Source organism: Gallinula chloropus (genome assembly GCF_964237585.1).
Source record: "Gallinula chloropus genome assembly, chromosome: 2".
Classification (NCBI taxonomy): domain Eukaryota; kingdom Metazoa; phylum Chordata; class Aves; order Gruiformes; family Rallidae; genus Gallinula; species Gallinula chloropus.
The window spans coordinates 25,097,985-25,116,549 of record NC_140086.1 but is presented as its reverse complement, the minus strand read 5'-3'; the positions used below and the strand labels follow the sequence as shown (position 1 = coordinate 25,116,549).

General features: G+C 42.0%; 1 protein-coding gene across 1 annotated transcript in view; it reads left to right on the top strand.

Annotated features, from left to right (window-relative positions):
• Positions 1-10,448: 10,448 nt before the first annotated feature.
• CPQ (carboxypeptidase Q) overlaps positions 10,449-18,565 on the top strand; it is a 131,984-nt gene continuing 123,867 nt past the window's right edge. Inside the window, exon 1 of the mRNA XM_084260219.1 lies at positions 10,449-10,900. Within this exon, the coding sequence (XP_084116345.1) occupies positions 10,477-10,900 (424 nt within the window). The 5' untranslated portion in view covers positions 10,449-10,476. The remainder of the gene's footprint in view (positions 10,901-18,565) is intronic.

The window sequence follows — 18,565 nt, the reverse complement described above, 5'->3', positions numbered from 1 at the left end:
CTTGTAGCTTTTACCTTCTGTCCTGGTATGAAGGTAGGTTTCATCTTTTCTGCAGTCTGCTCGTCTTTAAATAAAATCTCAGACAGAAAATATTTAGCATAAGACTTGGGAGAATAATTTAACTACAAGATATGAACACATTTTCAAAAAGAAACTTCATTAAGAATTTTGGACGATAGATGTGTAGGCACGGGGCCTTGCTGGCTGTTCTTGTCCTTGGTACCCCTTAATTTGTGGCCCCTTGTTTCTCTGTCTTAAGTACTTCATTCTTCTCCATAGCCTAATTCATTCCCTCAAATAAGAAAATACAGAAGAGGTGGTAAGAGATTTCTGTGGCTTTATTGTCTCAATAAAACACGTAGGAATTTTCCTTAGGAAAGGCTGAAAGAAAAATACATAGTTCTGAAGAGTTTGTCTCCATTATGTGTAAATTTAATGAAAATATGTATTTATCTGCCCCAAGACCCTTTACTATCAAAGAGGGTTCCCTAAATTACTAAGATGCCGCTAATGTTTTGTATCAAGATGGGTTTTTGTGCATATGTATTTTCATAAGCCAGTCTTTCGATGTCTGAAGGCAACCTGTCTTGGTTTTTTTACACTAGAGTAATAGTTGTGGACTTGAAGGAAGTGTAACTAAAGTTCAGCATCAAAATACCACATAATTGCAGCCTTGTACTGTGATATTTTGATTTAATTGTCCAAAATAATCTTCCCCCCATTGTCTTTCAATGCCATCAGCTGGTGTTAACTATGTACTCGGTGTCATTGATTCCCAACTGCCTTCTTTTCATTAAATATTTCTGTTCTATTCAGTTCTTATAGAAAAATCCCACTGAATTCCTGTCCTTTGCCTCTGAAAAGATAAGGTACATCCTTTTGGGACTGTTTTTATTTTGAATGCTCCTTAAGAATAACACCAGCTGCTGCGTGGCCTTGGCATTGTTCTGTGATAGTGCTTGTTTTTGGTTTTGTTTTTACTTAATTTTTGTTGTGGCTGTCACTGCTTCCTAGTGAAGTAGCAGGCTGGTGGTCTGTTTATCTTTGAAGGTCCGGCACCCTGCGCGTGGATTACGGTCGGGATTACTGCCAGACATTCTAGCAGCAGCAGCAGCTGCTTGATAAGATGGTATCAAGGTAGCCTGTCACTGTTCTGCAGCTTGCAAGTGAAGCAAGAGTTAAATGTGGAGCCTTTTACTGTTTCCTTCCTATGTTAAGCTGCAGTACTTCCACCATACTGTGTATAAATAGGGTAGGAGCTTTCTCTTGCCAAATGGGGAGCTGTGACTGCAGTGTCTGGGCTTCCTCTGTTTTAATCCTTGGCCTTTAAACATTTCACATCCTATTCTGTCCACATTAAGTCAGTATCACTACCTGAGCATATATAGTCATATACTACTAGGTCACACTTGGTTTTTCAAAGATTTCTGGACATACTACCTTCAGTTGTAGCAAATCAAGGTAGTTGTTCTGGAGTTGGTAAATGTAAAATCACTCAGGTGTTTCCTTTGGAGCTTTAGGCTTTTTGGTTCAAGTAATAAGATTTTATATTGTATTCAGAGTCTTGTGTCCATATTGTGTTGTACTCGTCCTAGCTTCAGATGTAAAAAGGCTCATTTTAAGGGCTTTTTAATGTAAATTATAACTTTGACTGTGAGTGCTGCCAAAGCCAAGATTGTCCAACTGATTAAACGTTCTCCCAGATGTGGAATCTTAGTGATTCTGGAAAACCAGTCTATGAGGAATGTCTGCTTTTCTGCTTCACTCTTCAAGATCATAAAGCTTTCTTTCCCACCCCCTTGTCTCAGTGATGGAAGAACTCTATGACTTTATTTTTAGGCAGAAATCTCCTCGTCATTTTGCAAGTCCACCTAGCCTTCCAGCCATACTACTCCACAGCTGTCACAACAAACTTTATTTCAGATGCTATTAAATGTATCAGACATCACTCTGCAGCATGTGAGTTTGTTACCCTGGGGCTTTTCAGTCTATTCTCATGTTATCAAAACCACTGTGTGATTTCAAGGGTTCCTACATTCCTTGGAGGGAAATCAAATGGTATGTGGTTAGGAAACTGATAGATATTCTGCAGATTTTGCAGATCTCTAGCAATTAAGTGGTTAATACCCTCAATTTATTGTTTTTTTTCCTCATTTCCCATAACCATGACTCTTGTGAACTCTTCATATCCTTTTGTCTGTATTTTCAACTGGGATTTTGGGACAACTTTGCCACACTGTAGAAAGAGCACTGCTCTAGCTTTGTTTATCCTATTTCTGTTCCCTCTGCTCCTCTTTCAGTTATCTGATTGTTATAAACTATGCTCTCATCTGAGAGGGTTTTTTTAACCTCTTTGATTCTTTTCCATCTGTTGCATTGAAGTAATTTGTGTAGTAATGATTTTAATGGTGGTAACACCAGTTAGCCTGGTTACAGATTGGGTGTGCTAAAACCCTTTTATAACAGGGCACCATAAAAAAAGAAGATTCTAATGATTCTTGCCCTTTAGCATGAAAGGCAGTAGTTAGCTACAGACAAATGGATCACACAATAGGTGGAAGCATACTTACAGTAGCTGCTTAGCTACTGTATCTTATGGCACTGTGGGCACTAGACATGTAGTGTTGTGCCATACTGTTCATTCTCTAGAGAAGACTTGCTTCCTGCCTTTAATTTCTTGTTCTGCATACCTAGAACCTTTCTTTCTTGATTTTTTTAAAATCCTTTCAGCTTGTGTTTATGGCTTTCTTTCATATTCTGAATCACAGATTTAGGTTGGAAGACGTCTTTTGAACTCAGCTAGTCCAGACTCTCTGTTTAAGCAGGTTTCACTGCAGCGGGTTGCCCAGTGCTCATTCAGGTTTGGAGTATTTCCCCATACAGACAGTTCACTCTGGACAACCTGATCCAGTGTTTGACCACCACTGCAATATCAAAAGTATGTTCTTGTGTTCAGATGGAATTTCATATGTTTTAGTTTCTGCCTGTTGCCTCTAGTTCTGGTGGTGGGCACCATGAAAAAGAGCCTGTTCCTGTCTATCAGGTATTTATAGTGGTTGATGAAACCCCTCCTGAGTCTTTCCTTCTGTGGCTGAACAGTCCCAGCTCTCTGTCTCTCACAGGAGAGGTACTTCAGACCCTTAACCATCTTCATGGCCCTTTGCTGGACTCTCTCTTGTACTGGGGGGTCCAGATATTCCAGGTGCAGCCTCCCGCGTACTGAATGGAGGAGAGAGATCACCTCCTTCCACCTGCTGGCAAGACTTCTCCAACTGTGCAGCCCACCAGGGTGTTGGTCTTTGCCATGAGGCTGCATTGCTGACTCACACTCAGCTTGTTCACCAGGACCCCGTGGTCCTTCTCTGCCAAGCTGCTTTCCAGCTGAGTGGCCCCTGAGTGGACTTTCAATTTCCTCTTGGTGAAATTCATGAGGTTCCTGCCTGCCAATTTCTTCATTCACCTTGAGTGGCAGCACAACCAGTGTGTCCATAACCACTTCTTGTATCATCCTCAAGTCTGTTGAGGCTGTGCTCTGTCCAAGGATCCAGATCGTTAATGGAAATGTTGAGTAGTGGACTAAGTATTGAATTCTACTGGACACCACTAGTTACTGACCACCAACTGGATGTTGCACAAATAATCAAAATCCTCTGAGCTTGGTTGTTGAGCTGGTTTCAGTCTACCTCACTGTCTGCTCCTCCAGCCCATAGTTCATTGGCTCCCATAAGACCTTATGTGGGAGACTGTCAAACGTGTTACTGATGACAAGGCAAACGACATCAACTGTTCTACCATCATCTGCTAAGCCAGTAATTTTGTCCTAGAAAGCTATCAGGTTGATGAAGCCCGATTTCCCCATGATAAATCCATGCTAACTGTTCCGAGTCACCTCTTGTCCTTCGTATGTTTGGAAAAAATTTCCAGGAGGATTTTCTCTTGTTGCCTCGTGGGGGGTCAAGGTGAAGCTGACTGGCCTGTAGTTCCTTACATCTTACTTATTTCACTTCTTGAGGATAAGAGTGATGTGCCCTTTCAAACATAGTTGAGAGTGGCCTCACGATGCTATTGGCCAACTCTCTCAGGTTTTGTGGGAGCAACCTATGGATTTATGTACAGCCAGGTTTTTAAATGCTCCCTAACCTGGTCTTCCTCCAACAAGGGTATGTCTTCCGTGCTCCAGACTTTCCCTTTGAAATGTTCTGCTAACGTGAATGGCATGTGAATGGCATGTGAATGGCATGTGAGTTCTCAAACTGGGAAGAGGAGCAGTGTCAGCTCCTGCTTTTTGCTTGTTAGGTCAGTGAATAGAAGGCCCTTTGAGGAAGTGAAAGGTGGCAGTTCTAGGCTTTATATGGTCACTTTTTAGGAGAATTCCCTAAACGTGGCTGTGGGGAAGGCTGCAACAGGACCATTCTGTGTCCTCCTGATGCATGCAAGATTTACAGGGTTGGAGAAATAAAGTGAAAGGATTGCAACCCTCTAACAAGCAGCCTTGCTTCCTGGAAAGGCAAGGGGAATCCCAGATGCCTATCCATTGTTTAGAAAATTGTTATTTTGTTAGTACATAGTACATACCCATGGAATGAGATGCATTAATATGGCTGGGAGAAAGGACTGTGGTTCTTGAAAAGTGTGTTTTCTTCCTATCTCCTCTTCTACTGAAGAGATTTGGTGAATATTTAAATGTATCAGTTGTGACCGTTTTTGGTGTTTTTATACTTTGACTGCATGATGTTCTTTTGCTGAGTCTTAACTAGTGAGGTGTGCAGAAATCAGTAGTCTCTTCCCAGATAATTCACTGGGGTGATAAAATTAATGTTGCAGAGACTGGGACAACAGATGTGCTATTCTTTTCCTGAATAAGCAGAGGAGTGATTCCTGTATTGCAGTCCAAGTGAGTATGATGGTTTTTTACCTAGCAGGGAATTATTTCTGAACGCTGCTAGCTTTTGGACAGATTATGCTGGAGTATTCAATACATTACATTCCCATTCTTGTGTCCTTGCCCAGGGTTTGAGTTCAGTTACACTCCTCTTACAATACAGTGGCAGGTAGTGAAATGCTGGGTGTGTCAGGAGCATGTTACATCCACAAAGGCTGTGGAAATGTGCCTGTTCTCAGTGTTCAGTGGGAAATTCCTGGAAGAAGTGTAGCTTTTAAATGCAGCTCCTCTGGGACAGCCTTTGGAATGAGGATGCTGCTGGTTTTAAATGAGGTCAGGGAAAGCAAAGGAAGCATTTCTTAGTTAAGGGAAATGGGATAATTGTGGTTTCATTTCTCCATTGAAAAAATCTGTGAAGTTGGTAGCTGTGGGCTCGTTGAGGTGACCAATGCTTGTTAAACCATCCCTGTGTGTTTAAATGAATCAACTTTATCCTGTAGATTTTGCAAACCCTTAAACAAACAAAGCCCCAAACCTTAAGGTTTTGAAACTAACTTTACAGAGTTGTTGCCTTACTCCTCTAAGCAAGAATTTGCTTTATGATAGAAATCAGATTATCTTGCTTACTTTGTTGGAAATAATGAGTTTGCCAAAAATCAGGGAAAGTCTGGTCATCCTGAGAAAATTCCTGATGGTCTCTAGCAGAGGATGTCTGTGAGCATGTAATTAACTGGTCCAAAGGGAAGGAACATTGGGAAAATACAGAACACAGCAATAAAAATATACCAATACCCTCTGTGTAGTATAACCACAAATAAACACCAACTCAGACTATAAAAGGCGTTTTACAGTTCTCTGTCAGTGTCCTGAGATAACCCAAGTTTTCTGCTCCTGGTTGTGTGAGACCTTTGCCCTGTCTGTCTGAGAGAGAGAGAGGAAATCTGTGTGATAGATTTGTCATTCATAGATGAAATCACAGATTACTTTTGTTGTTAATTTGGGAAAAATGACATTTCACCATGGAGAATTTCTTACTGCCTTGTTCTCAAGTTTAGGGGGCATTTGAATAGTTAAGGAAAATAGCTTAATATTCTTATATTGCTGAAGCTATTGTTTAATTTGCTGTTTATGAAAAGACCCATAAAGGCCTATGAAAGGCTTGCAATTTGTGCTGGTTATCACATGAGCTGGGCTTGGTGACTCCAGAAAGTTTGTGTGTGTGCTTTTTGGGGGATTTGTGGGGTTTTTTCCCTTTGCTTTTGCTTCTGGTGGTTTATGGATCCCAGAAATGTGGTTTAATCCTTTGACTCTTTCTGTGTCTCACTTTCGTGTTGCACAGCTCTCGCATAAAATGTTGTGGGATGCCTCTTCTGTGTCCATGTTGCAAAGTGCCTGTACACTCATATATGCAGCACGGGGCATAAATAAGAGCAATTAGAGATCTGTGTGCAGTTGCAGGGCTATGATCCTGTTGGGATCATGGAGCTGTGCTCACATGACTAGAATGCTGCAATGGGTAGATACATGCTCTTTAGGACAGGCTGGCAAGAAAGGGAACTGTAGTTGCCTGTTATGTGAGAGGATGGTTTGAAGTTCTTCCTGGGGGTGGATGATGAACCAACTGAGAGCCAATGGATAAAGGTTAAAGAGCACACTAGTAATTGTAGTAGCTGTCTGCTGTGGGCCACCTCATCCAGAAGAGCAAGTGGATGAGGTCCTGACAGCTAGAAGTAGCTTCTCATATACAGTCGCAGATAGTCATGGTTAAATTTAACCATCCCAATATCTGCTGGAGTGTCAGCACAGCAGGTTATAAAAAATCCAGAAGGTTCCTGACACCGGTAATAGAGAAGCCAGCAAGCAATTTCCAGGCACACAAGGGTTACTGCATACAGGCAGCATGGATTTACCAAGGGGATTGTCATGCTTAACCAACCTGGTAACCTTCTGTGATTAAATGTCTTGCTTAGTAAATGAGGGGAGAGCAATGGATATTATCTACCTCAATATTAGTAAGACTTTTGACACTGTTCCCTCTAAGATCTTGGGGAAGCTGAAGAAGTGTGGTATGGAATGGATGAGTAGGTAAAAAACTGAAAACCAGCGCAACAGCTGAACTGAGAGGGTTGTGATCGTTGGCACAAATTCCACTGGATAGCCAGTAGCTAGAGGTGTCCCCCAGAAGTCAATATTTGGTCCAGTACTCTTCAGTGTCTTCTTTAATGATCCTAGAATCATAGGGGTTAGAAGGGACCTCGGGAGATCATCGGGTCCAACCCCCTGGGTGCTGGACGCAGGGCAAACCCTCAGCAAGTGTGCAGATGGTAGAAAGTTAGCAGGAGCGGCTGGTACAGCAGATGGTTGTGCCAACATTCAGAGGATCTCAGCAGGCTGGAGAAAAGGGCTGAGAGGAACCTCATGAAATTCAACAAGGGAAATGAGAAGTCCTGTACCTGATGAGGAAGAACCCCATGCACCAAGGTATGGGAGGGGCTCCCTGGCTGGAAAGCAGCTTTGCAGAAAAGGACCTGGGGATTGTGGTGGATACAAAGTTGAACAAACCAGTAGTGTAACTTTGTGGCAAAGGCCAGCAGCAGTTGTGAGCCTTAGGAGGAATGTTGTGAGCAGTTTGAGGAAGGTGATCCTTCCACTCTGCTCATCTCTGAGGTAACACATGGAGTATTGTGTCCAGTTTGAGGCTCCCCAGTACAAGAGAGAGACAATTGCAGGGAGTGGAACATCTTCCATATGAGGAATGATTGAGTGAGGCAGAAATGCTGAGCCTAGAGAAGGTTCAGAGGGATCTCATCATTAGTATGAATACCTGATGGGAAAGTGCAGAGAGCATGGAACCAGGCTCTCTTCAGTGATGCCCAGTGACTGGACCAAACTGAAACAGTCAGTTCTGTCTGAATATCAGGAAATGATTTTTACAGTAATGATGGCTGAGCTGGAACAAGTTTTCCAGAGGACTCTGGAGTCTCCCTCCTTGGAAGCATTCGGAAGCTGTGTGGATGCGGTCCTGGGCAGATGGACTTGCTTGAGTGGGCAGGGTTGGACAAGATGAGCTCCAACTGTCTCCTCCAACCTTAACCATTCTGTGATTGTGTGGTATGTGCTTTGCTGAATTTCCAGAAGTTATACTTTAAAGTTACAGGTGCTTTCTTATGGTAACATATAGGAAGCGTAAGCATTCACGTTCTTAGTACCAACTAGCCTCTTTGCTGAGGGTGGCAATTCAGCTTTTCTTAGCGTGCTCTGCCACTGTTAAGGTGAAGCTTCTTTGGAAGAATGAGATGAATAAGAATCTGAAAATAATCAAGTGGCAGCTGTAACTGCTAAAGTCACACCTGATTTTCCCTGATTCTTGCTTATCTCAGCATGTTTCTTGAACAAGGGGAATTCAAATGAGTAGTTCCTGCAACCTGCATTGAGACAAAAATTTTTAGGTAGAAATATAAATACACTGAAACTGAGAGGACAGGAAAGAAAATGGGACAAGATACGTATTAAATGTGATGTCAGATTTTGTTGTTTGTTAAGATAACTTCATTATGTCAGAGGCTTATTTTTATTTTTAGTAACTGCTGGACTATGTTCCAGAATGAAGATGTTGAGAACATGATTTTTTCTATTTGTGGGTCATTGTAGCAGACATAAGTGAAAAGGTGTTTTCTTAGCCTAGATCATTCAGAATGCAGCTTGCACAAGATACAACTGTGGCATGTGCTCCAGAGGCACAAAACCTCTCACCTTCCCTCTCTCAGGAACTGGCCTGGCTCTTGGTTTGCTATCTGGTTTCTGGTGGTGGGAGTTAATTCAGGAATGTCCTGCAATCACTTTTCTGTGGCAGTCAGACAAGGTAGATACTCTGGTGCCTTCTGGCGTTATGATTTACAAAGCTATTTGCTTACTGTGAAATTTGCCTGCTCCATAAAATGACTGAGAATTAATGGTCAATTAAAGCTCCTGGAGTGTGCAATATCCAGAAAATGAGGGTTCTTTCTTTGTACTTTGCACGTGAATATCATGTGGGTACAGTGTATGCAAATACATGTGCATATAGGTGTGCACACACTCCTACCCTCCCCCCTACCTTTGTACAAGCTCCCTGCAAGCATATAGCATCGTGAACTAAAAATACAAGGCAAATATATTGTCATGATTCCTCGGGTCAGTGATTATAAAATGGAGAGTGTAACTCTTCTGAAATACTAAATAAATACAATTGGGGAGAAAGATAATGTGGAAATCTTAATAGCAAAAGCTTTTAGCAGTACTTCTGACATGCAGGTCTGATTTACCTGTATTTCGTCTATCTCAGCCAACTAATTAGCCCTTTACAAAAGTAAAGACAATAGCTCCACAAATAGCAAAGACAACATTTTATGTTAGTGTTACTGTTTTTTAAGGAAAATTACATTATTAAAAAAAATACTAGTATTTCCATGAAAGTCAATGAGAAAGGCAAAAGTGCTGAATCAAAATCTTTTTGGGTTCATAGTAATTGTCACTTCACTTGGCTGTAACTAATTACTGGGGTTTTTTTAAGTCTCATAATAGCTGCAGCTATGGAGCTGATTTAAAGGCTTTGTTTCTTATTGCTAATTTTTATCATCCAAACTGCAGCTTGATTTAAATTCAAAGGAAAATTGAAACAATCACATTTCCTTTTATGTATATCAATAAAGACCTTTATATTTTGGGTTTGGATAATTATACTTCCTATGGTATGAAAGAGCTTTGCAACTATTTCAACTGATTCCAGATTTTGGTTTTTTGTCACTTCAATTAATAGTATAGACAAACTGTTGCTTTCATGGGACTGAATTTTTTTAAGATGTTGAAAAGCAGAACTTTTAACAGTAAGATGGATAGAACACAAAGCATTAACAAAGATAACTTTTGGTATTCAACACAGGATCAGCACCCCTGGTGCTGCACCTCTCTACGGTGCTGCTGAAGTCAGTCTTTAAGAGTTGCAGCGGTCAGTAAGAAATTGTGTTTCTCTGGTTGTCATGGATTTATGCAATGAAGAAATTAATACTTTATTCCTAGGGCCATCAGGTCGAAATTGCTCTCACATCCTTCTAGTGCAATAGAAAGTCCTTTCCTGATTATGAAGATTGAGATTAAGAAACACTTTTATTCATGAATGGTTTAAGAAATGTTTTTGTCCAGATGTTTTGTGTTGACATTTGATTTGGCACTTCTGGCAAATCCTGCTTCTAACAGAAAAGAGATGCAAAGCTCCTCCTGGATGGGAGCTGCCCTGGATTTTGATTTGGTGAAGGATGTGATTGTATAAAGAGATGCAGCATTCCAAGGATGTTTCTTAAGACCACAACAAAGGTTGTGTCCAGTTGTCTAAGTATCTTTTTCATTTGCTTTCAATAATTGTGTCTCCAAGCTGAGTTTACTTTCCTGCCAGTTCTGATCAAAGCGTTTTCATGACAAATGGATTTCTTTTCACTTTGGTCTGTCTGCCAATCCAAATAACACAAAAGTATTGCTGATAGCTGGATGATTTTAATTTTTTTTTTCTTTTTGTCTTTCCAGCAGGCCATCTGTGGAAAAGAAAAAACGGGGAAAAAATGAAGTATCTATTAATATTTTTCCTGAATTTGTTACCACAGTATGCTGGGAAATCTTTGAGAAGAAGTGACAGTTACCCGAGAACATTTGAAGACATTAAAAATGAGATAGCTGGCTATACTGATATTGCCAAAGCTATCATAGAGCTCGCTGTTCATGGGAAAGCTCAGAACAGATCCTATGAAAGATTAGCAGCTTTTGCTGATACCATAGGACCTAGACTCAGCGGTTCAAAAAATCTAGATGCAGCCATCAAGTATATGTTCAGTGCCCTGCAGGAAGATGGGCTGGAAAATGTGCACCTGGAGCCTGTGAAAGTACCACACTGGGAAAGAGGAGAGGAGTTTGCCATGATGCTGGAACCAAGGAAACACAACATTTCTATTTTGGGACTTGGGAGCAGTATTGCGACTCCTCCAAGAGGTAACTCTTCCTTTTGGAATTAAGCAGCACTTGCTTTTAAACATTAGACTGTACTATACTCCTCACATCAACTTCTTTCAATGGAAAAGCTCAAATTTGCTTCCTGCTGTAGTAGTTCTGCAAGGCAAGAAGTAATTTTTCTGGGTCTGTTCTGTGTGATGTGGTTGTGAATGATGCAGTTTGGCTTAATTCAGTTAGATTGAACCAGCTTGTAAAATTAGAGTCCATTAAATCTCCATTAAATCTATACCCTTTTGTTTCATGCTCCTGAACGTCATTTGTAAAGATGCTGCTCCTCCACTGAGGTCGGTGGGCAACCTGTTGCCATGATCTCGGGTTTTCTTGCCTGCCCTTTTCACTTTGGCCGGAGATGTTCTCCATGGGGTGTTGAGATGTCATGTGATTTCTGCTTCTCTTGACATGCTGTTTCCTGCCAAGCTCAGCACTTCACTCTGGCAACAAAACCAAGACAGCAGGAAGAGGAGGAGAATCTCATGCTGAGCTTGGAAAGTGCCAGCTCCTTCCTAAGCATGGCAATTGGTACCTGTTTCTATATTCCTTCCCCCCACCTCCTCCCTCCTCTCGCTGTCTCGTGCTCACCTGTCCTGAATTCTGTGTTGGTTTTTAGTGGATCATGTGTGATCTGCAACTTTGGGGACAAGATTGATTTGTTCAGATGTTTAGAGCCCCAAAATATTAACTTGCTTGCAAACAAAATGATTCATATGAGTTTCTTTTTGTACATGTGATGCTTTTTCAGGGTGCTGTTTGAAGTATGGATGACAGCCTTCTTCTGTGACTGCTTGCCATAAATAATGATGGACTCATTCCTGCACTGCTTCAAAAGCATTCCTTTATTTTTTTTTGAGACCGCACCTGGAATATTGTGTCCAGTTCTGGACCACTCAGTTCAAGAAGGACATATTACTCCTTGCAAGAGTCCAGTGCAGAGCCACAGAGATGATTTAAAGAGTAGAACACCTTCCTTATGAGGAAAGGCTGAGAGAGCTGGGCCTGTTCAGCTTGAAGAAGAGACTTGAGGGTTGACCTTATTAATGTTTATAAATATGTGAAGGGTGAGTCAGGAGGATGGAGCCAGGCTCTTCTCAGTGATGGCCAGTGATAGGAAAAGGGGCAGTGGGTGCAAGCTGGAGCAGAGGAAGTTCCGTGTGAATATAGGGAGGAACTTTTTCACTGTGAGGGTCAGGGAGCACTGGGACAGGCTGCCCAGAGAGGTTGTGGAGTCTCCTTCTCTGGAGACATTCCAAACCCACCTGGATGCTGTCCTGTGTGATTTAGTCTAGATGATCCTGCTCTGGCAGGGGGGTTGGACTAGGTGATCTTTTGAGGTCCCTTCCAACTCCTAAATGTTCTATGAATCTGTGATTCTTATTCCTTTATATAAAATAAATTTAGTTTAGGAAATAAAAGGCAACATGATACTCATATTTTTAATGATTTTTAATTATTTTATGATAGTGGGCTTTCTTCTGTCTGAAATGAGACAATGTAAAAAGCTGGGTTTTTTTAGACAAAATACACAGACCATCAAAACACAACAAAGTAAAAATGAGTAATATAAGATATGTTTGGAATAAATCTTATTTGGTTTGAGAAGTTGCTACTGTAAATTTCATTTAAGGTATTTCTGTCATATTGAGGCAACCACATGCCTAAAATGCAAATCATCTAAAACCATTACGAGTATCTTTCTGTCCTGTGATATGTCTAAGACTTAGTACTTTCATAGGCGAATACTTACAGCAAAGGTTAAACCTACAGCTTAAATTGTATCCTTTCCAGTCCTATTCCAAGCTTCCTAAAAAGGAAGCTAAAATTAAAATGGCATTTTTGGTGTTGAGCAAGTGTTACTGAACCTGCAAAGAGAACCTGCAATTTAAACTTGGCAAACATTTTCACATCCAAAGAAGTCAGTTTTTCACTTCTCTTTCTTATTCCTCGATTTCTTTTTTTTTTTCATGTAGAGAGATACTGAATTTTCATATTGAAAATGCTCACAGAGGCTAATTGTGCCATCCTTTTTATTCTGTAAAGATCTTGTACTGACAACTGAATGGTTGGGCTAGTGCTGTGGCTGGTGATGTCTTGTTAGGGAAGATTGTATTATCCAGCATTGGTTTATACTGAGTAATGACTCAAAACCCATGTTATTCTTCCTCATCTCTTCACTTTCCTCTGAGATCTGCCATGCTTCTGAAGAGGTGCATGTGTTGGCACTAGAAGACTGCATGGCAGTGAGATCTCTCGGGAGAGTGGGCAGTTCTTCACACTTGGTGGAATCCTTTTGATTAAATTACTTACCTTCTGACTAAGTCTGTCCTGCTGTTCGTGGCTGGTACAATTTCTGCTGGTCTCGTTCTTGCTTTCTGCAAGCTGTGACAGATTTTCCTGCTTGAGGAGGTTATGTGGGGTAGCTGGTCCCTGGTGAGCTCCTGGCTCTTGTTCTTCCAATTGCTGGACTGGCCACCTGGCTGACGGAAGTGCCTGGCGAGACCCACTTGTCACCAGCCTCTCTGGGTGAGAGAATTGTGAGGTGTGCTGCTCAGAAAAGCCCCTGTCACAGAATCACAGAATCACAAGGTTGGAAGAGACCTTTGAAGATTGAGTCCAACCATTCCCATCCTATGCTAAACCATATCCCTAAGTACCTCATCCACACTTTTTTTTGAACACATCCAGGGAAGGTGACTTAACCACCTCCCTGAGCAGCCTGTTCCAGGCCCTGACAACTCTTTCAGTAAAAAATTTTCTTCTAATATCCAGTCTAAACCTGCCCTGGCACAGCTTCATGCCATTTCCCCTTGTCCTGTCACCTGGCTGAAGACACCATTGCCCACCTCTCTACAACTTCCCTTCAGGTAGTTGTCCTCAAACTCACACTCATCCCAACCACGGAGTTAAAAATGTGGGGTTGGATTAATTATAACCACCACCTCATCACTTCTGAGGAATTAATTCTCAGATCTGCTCTCTCTGCTTTAACCAGCAATTGCCACCATGTCATGTTCGTAGGAAACAGGGATAGGCAGCTGCCCTGAGTCACATCAGAAATATTTGAGCAGTTTCCCTTAGTGAAGAAATATCAGCAGTTCTGATTCCGTTTTTTTAGCCAAGAAGCTATGAGAGTGTGAGTCATCCTGTAATCAATATGGGATGCTTGATGCTGCTTCTCCTGATGTTGTGCTGCTGTTACTGAGTGGGATCAAACCAGGAGATCTGCTGCTGCTGTGCCAAGCTTTGCCAGAGGGATATGTTGAAGGCCGGGGCCTGGCTTTCTGATGTCAGCTTGACAAATCTGGCTATTGTCCCAGTAAGAGATACAAGGGAGCATTTCTTGCTTTCTCATTCTCTCAGTTATGGCTTGTATTCTTCCTTACCTGTTGTGTACCCCTCGGCTTGAGACCAATGAGCTAAGAAAATAAGAAACTTTGAAAGCTTTCTTCTCTCTGGATGTGCTTAGTGCTTTGTGCTGTACTCAGTGGCCCTGGTGTCCTCAGAGCTCCTCCTGGAGCTCAGCTCTCCCAACTCATGCTCTGAAGTGTTCCTAATTAACATGGCAATAGTGTAACAGTGGTTAGAACCCTGGCTTTGAATGCTGGAAATTCAGGATTTATTTTTCCTTCTGTTCATGGAAATTCAAACCAGTGTTTCCTAAGAGTGGCCCAGTGGTCAGAGTATCTGCTGGAGTGGCTCACTTTCCATTTCAGCATATACCATGCAAGTGTGTGGAAAAAAATCCATGACCCTTTCAGGCAGGAACAGGAGTATTTTAACTGTGGAGCCCAGGCCAGCATTGACTCCAGGATAAAAGGAGTGTCTCTTCCTGCAGGTTGTCTATGCTATATGGGGTAGAAAACCTTAAGGGATGTGGATGCAGCTTTGCCCATTGCTGGGATTTGCCCACTTTGGCTCAGATATGACTTTGGTGAAGAGCTGGTTGGCTCACTTGAGGTTGGAACAGTTCTGATGATGTGCAGGAGGCTTTTCGGTACCTTATGATTTTATGGATAAAATACTCATTTCCCAATTTTCTTCTCCAGGACTGGGCAGTGGGCCAGGATGTCATGTTTTCAGATTGTTTGATTTACATAGCAAAAAGCGGCACCAAGAAAAGGGAAGATTTTTTTTTTATTAAATAAGAAAGAAAATGTTTTCCCTTTCAGTGTATCCCAAGATTTGGAGGTGTTGGGTCAAAGAGAAAGTTTTCACTTCTTTTGATCTTCTTACGAGGAGGGAGTGACTTTCATGCCTGTCTTGGCATCAGGGAGATGAGGAACATGAAACAGAGTGACCTGGTTTTCCAGAAGTCAGAGGAGATTGAAAATCTTGCCTCGAAGAAGTGGATTCCTCAGTAACAAACGGGATTGAATGTTAGAAAGTGCTGGGTTTAGGGGGCTGACAAACTGGAGGTTTACCATATTTAGTCAATGTCCTTGTCTCATTTCCAGTGTTTCAACATTGGCAAAACATACAGATATATATATAGAGAGAGAGGCTGTGTTGATTTCTGGTAGTACTGATTATATCCCCCAAAATCTGAGGAAAATAGATATAATTGTTGCTTTGAGAATCCCGTAATTGCAGGAAAGTAGTAGTTCAGCAGATGTTTGACCATAAAGTATCAAAGAATTCATATTTTTTGCATGTGTTTTAAAATGCACTCTTTTCCTGATGGGTGACTCTGCCCTTTCATTTTAAAGAAATACTGACAAGTAGAACCAACCCCAGAATGCAGGCTGCCTGAAATGTCTTCTCAAAAAAGGAACAGTCTCTGGTTTGTTTCTATGTACTGTTTGTTGCAGCAAAACTGAAATAATATAAATACAAAGATGGTGCATTGGCAGACTTTTCCCAAGTTTTTGTGTGGTTTTTTTGTTTAACTATCAACAACATTTGGTCCAGTCTTGCTCTTATAGAAGGTGGTGGGAGTTTTGCCACTTAGAATATAGATGAAAATAGTTCCAGCCTGTTATTTATAAAATGGGGATAATGTACATCTCAAAGTGTGATGGCGTGTGCTGTTGCCATAGGCTCACAGTCTTTTCTGAGCCCAGGACGCCGCTGAACAAAGTGGTTTGGCCCCAGTCCTGGCTGATGTATTGACAGTGTTGGACCCTCCTTCTTGACCCTCCTTTTTTGTTTCTCGGGGTGAAATGGATTTGGGAATTCACCTGGATTAACAAAAAAGTTAATTTTAATGTGTATCAGAATTACCCTTGAATTACCAGCAGCTTGTTTGTCCACTGACCTACTGAGAGAGGGGGAGATCCTTCTGGAGGGACTTTGGTACCCCTTTGAGTAGGGGTTCAGTGCTGAAAACGGGGTCGAGAGACTCTCAGGCCTGAGAGCGCAGTGGACAGCCCAGCCCTCCTGCCTTCACTGGATTCACATCTTGAGACCATGACCCTCAGTTTTGGGTGCCTGGGTTGTTTATTATTACTTAGAGCAGCACTGCTTGTGGTATGATAATTATGCTGCTGTTTTTCTTGGAATGTAAAAGATGACGTCCATGAAGGACCTCAGACGCTGTGGTGTTCAGTGGCCCAGCATCTGGGACAAAAGTTGGTTCAGTGGCCATTAATAGATGTAGAGAGTAGGAGTAGCTGTGTGGCTTTGAGGTGGACGTGCTGTCTGGGAAGGACATGGCTTCCAGTCACTGCTTTAATGAATGTTCATGTGAACTGTACAGATTGGCAGCAGCGAAAAATTGAATTTTCAGGTCTTTGCACTTTTCAGTGTTGCTCAGTTGAGGGTGGTTACCTCCCAGGCTGAAGCTCCTGCCTCTCACTGACAGAGGCAGAATTTGAACATGATGTTCTTCATGGGTGGGGGAAGCGTGTGCAGCTGGGTGGCACTGCCACCTTCCCTCCTTGGGAACAGCCTGCAGTGACTGGCACCTGGACTCGCTAAAGAGGGAATGGTTGCCTTGGTACTTCCTACCTTGGGCACCTGTGTGCTCCAAAACGGGCTTTTCTGGATCCCATGCTCCTGTGCCTGATTCTCCCCAGACACTGCATAGCAAGCCTGTGTCCCCTACAAGGCTGCTTCTGGGAGAACTGGACCTGTTGCTCTGCTTTTTTTGGCCTCCAAAGCTTCATGCTGGGGGTCGGGTCCATCCCCCTCGCTGCTAGGATTTACTGCTGCACAGTAAGCTACATGTTACTGAAACCAAACTGTTCTAATGAGAGCCAATACTCACTGGAAATTGTATAATATTTGTCAAAAATGTAGCTATTACATAGTGTTTATTTTTCTGTGTTCTTAAAGAAGGGAGTAAGACGTTTAGCCTCAGCTATGCATCAGAGCTGGATAGCCTCATATCCTTTTGGCTAACTCTCCTCTGTAATTTTAGTTTCATGAAGTAATTCTCTTTGCTGTTCCACAGAGTAGGTGAGGTCACATTTTCCAGAAGTATATTCAGATTTTACAAAATCTTTCTTCCTGATAAAAGCCCTCTTCTTAATTTCACAGGTCCCCTAAAATGAATCTTTTCTTCATATTCTAATTCTTATATCAATACATATTGGTATGTGTTGATAGACCAAAGGTGTTTCTAGGTGTTAAAGTATTTTAAATTTTCACTACCTGCTGATAATATTTGAGAGGGGGGAAAAAAAAAAAGGTGATGATGGGAGCCTATCAGCCTGACACCAGGCCTTAATTTGATGAGTTCATTATGAGCCCAGAATTTGGGTTTGTTTTTCTGAAAATCTTCTGGAATTATGTGGGGCACTGGGGGAAAGCTGAACTAATTCCTGGGAGAGCTGAGAAGCAGTGTGTTTTTAGAAGAAGTAAGATAGAAACTGAGGGGAAAAATGTATTTGGGATGATTTTTAGAGGATTTTGAAGCTAAATACTACATAGTGTTCAAGAATAAATTTCCCTTTTCCTTCTGCTCCTCAAAACCTTCTTTTCTTTGACTTGTTCTAATAACTCCCTTTCTTCCCTATCTCCAGACACATATAACTTTTTCCCTGTTTCATACTGCATTTTCTTACATCCTCATCCAGGAGTATTAATCCTGGCACACTGACTGTTTCTGTGCAGAGTGATGTGGCATCCAGGGTCCAAGAGGGCCATTTTTCCCAGAGAACTGCACATCCCAGCTGCTACATTATAACTTACTTTGTACAGCTCTTTCCTGTGACCCACAGAATAAAATAAATTGTTGATTTTCTGTAACTCTGTGGAAGGAGCTACCTTGCAAATGGGCAAGCAGAGGTATGGTACTTTGATCTTGGAGAGATGAGCTAGTCTGCAGGACAACTGGATTAATCAGACTAAGGTCAGAAAAGCTTGGGGCTTCTATCTGTGTGTGCATAGGTTTGGCACAGAATGCAGTATACCTTGATGTAGCAGCTTCCAGGCTGTTATCTTTGTGGTGGAAATGGAGAAATCCAAAAAATGGCATCCATGAGGAAATCCACATGGTCTGATGTCGCTGGGCTGCAGGGCAGGGCTGTGATCATCAGGTAGAATTCATGAACTGCTCTGGTGGTGTGCTGCTGCTCCTGTTCTTTCTTTGTCTTCTTCCAACCAGGAAGAAGTGTCTTGATCTCCTCCTGGTCCTGGTGTCGTGATGCCTGGTTCAGATGTGGAGGTAGCACTCTGGCTCCCTCTTGCTCTCATGACTGCAGAGGCCAG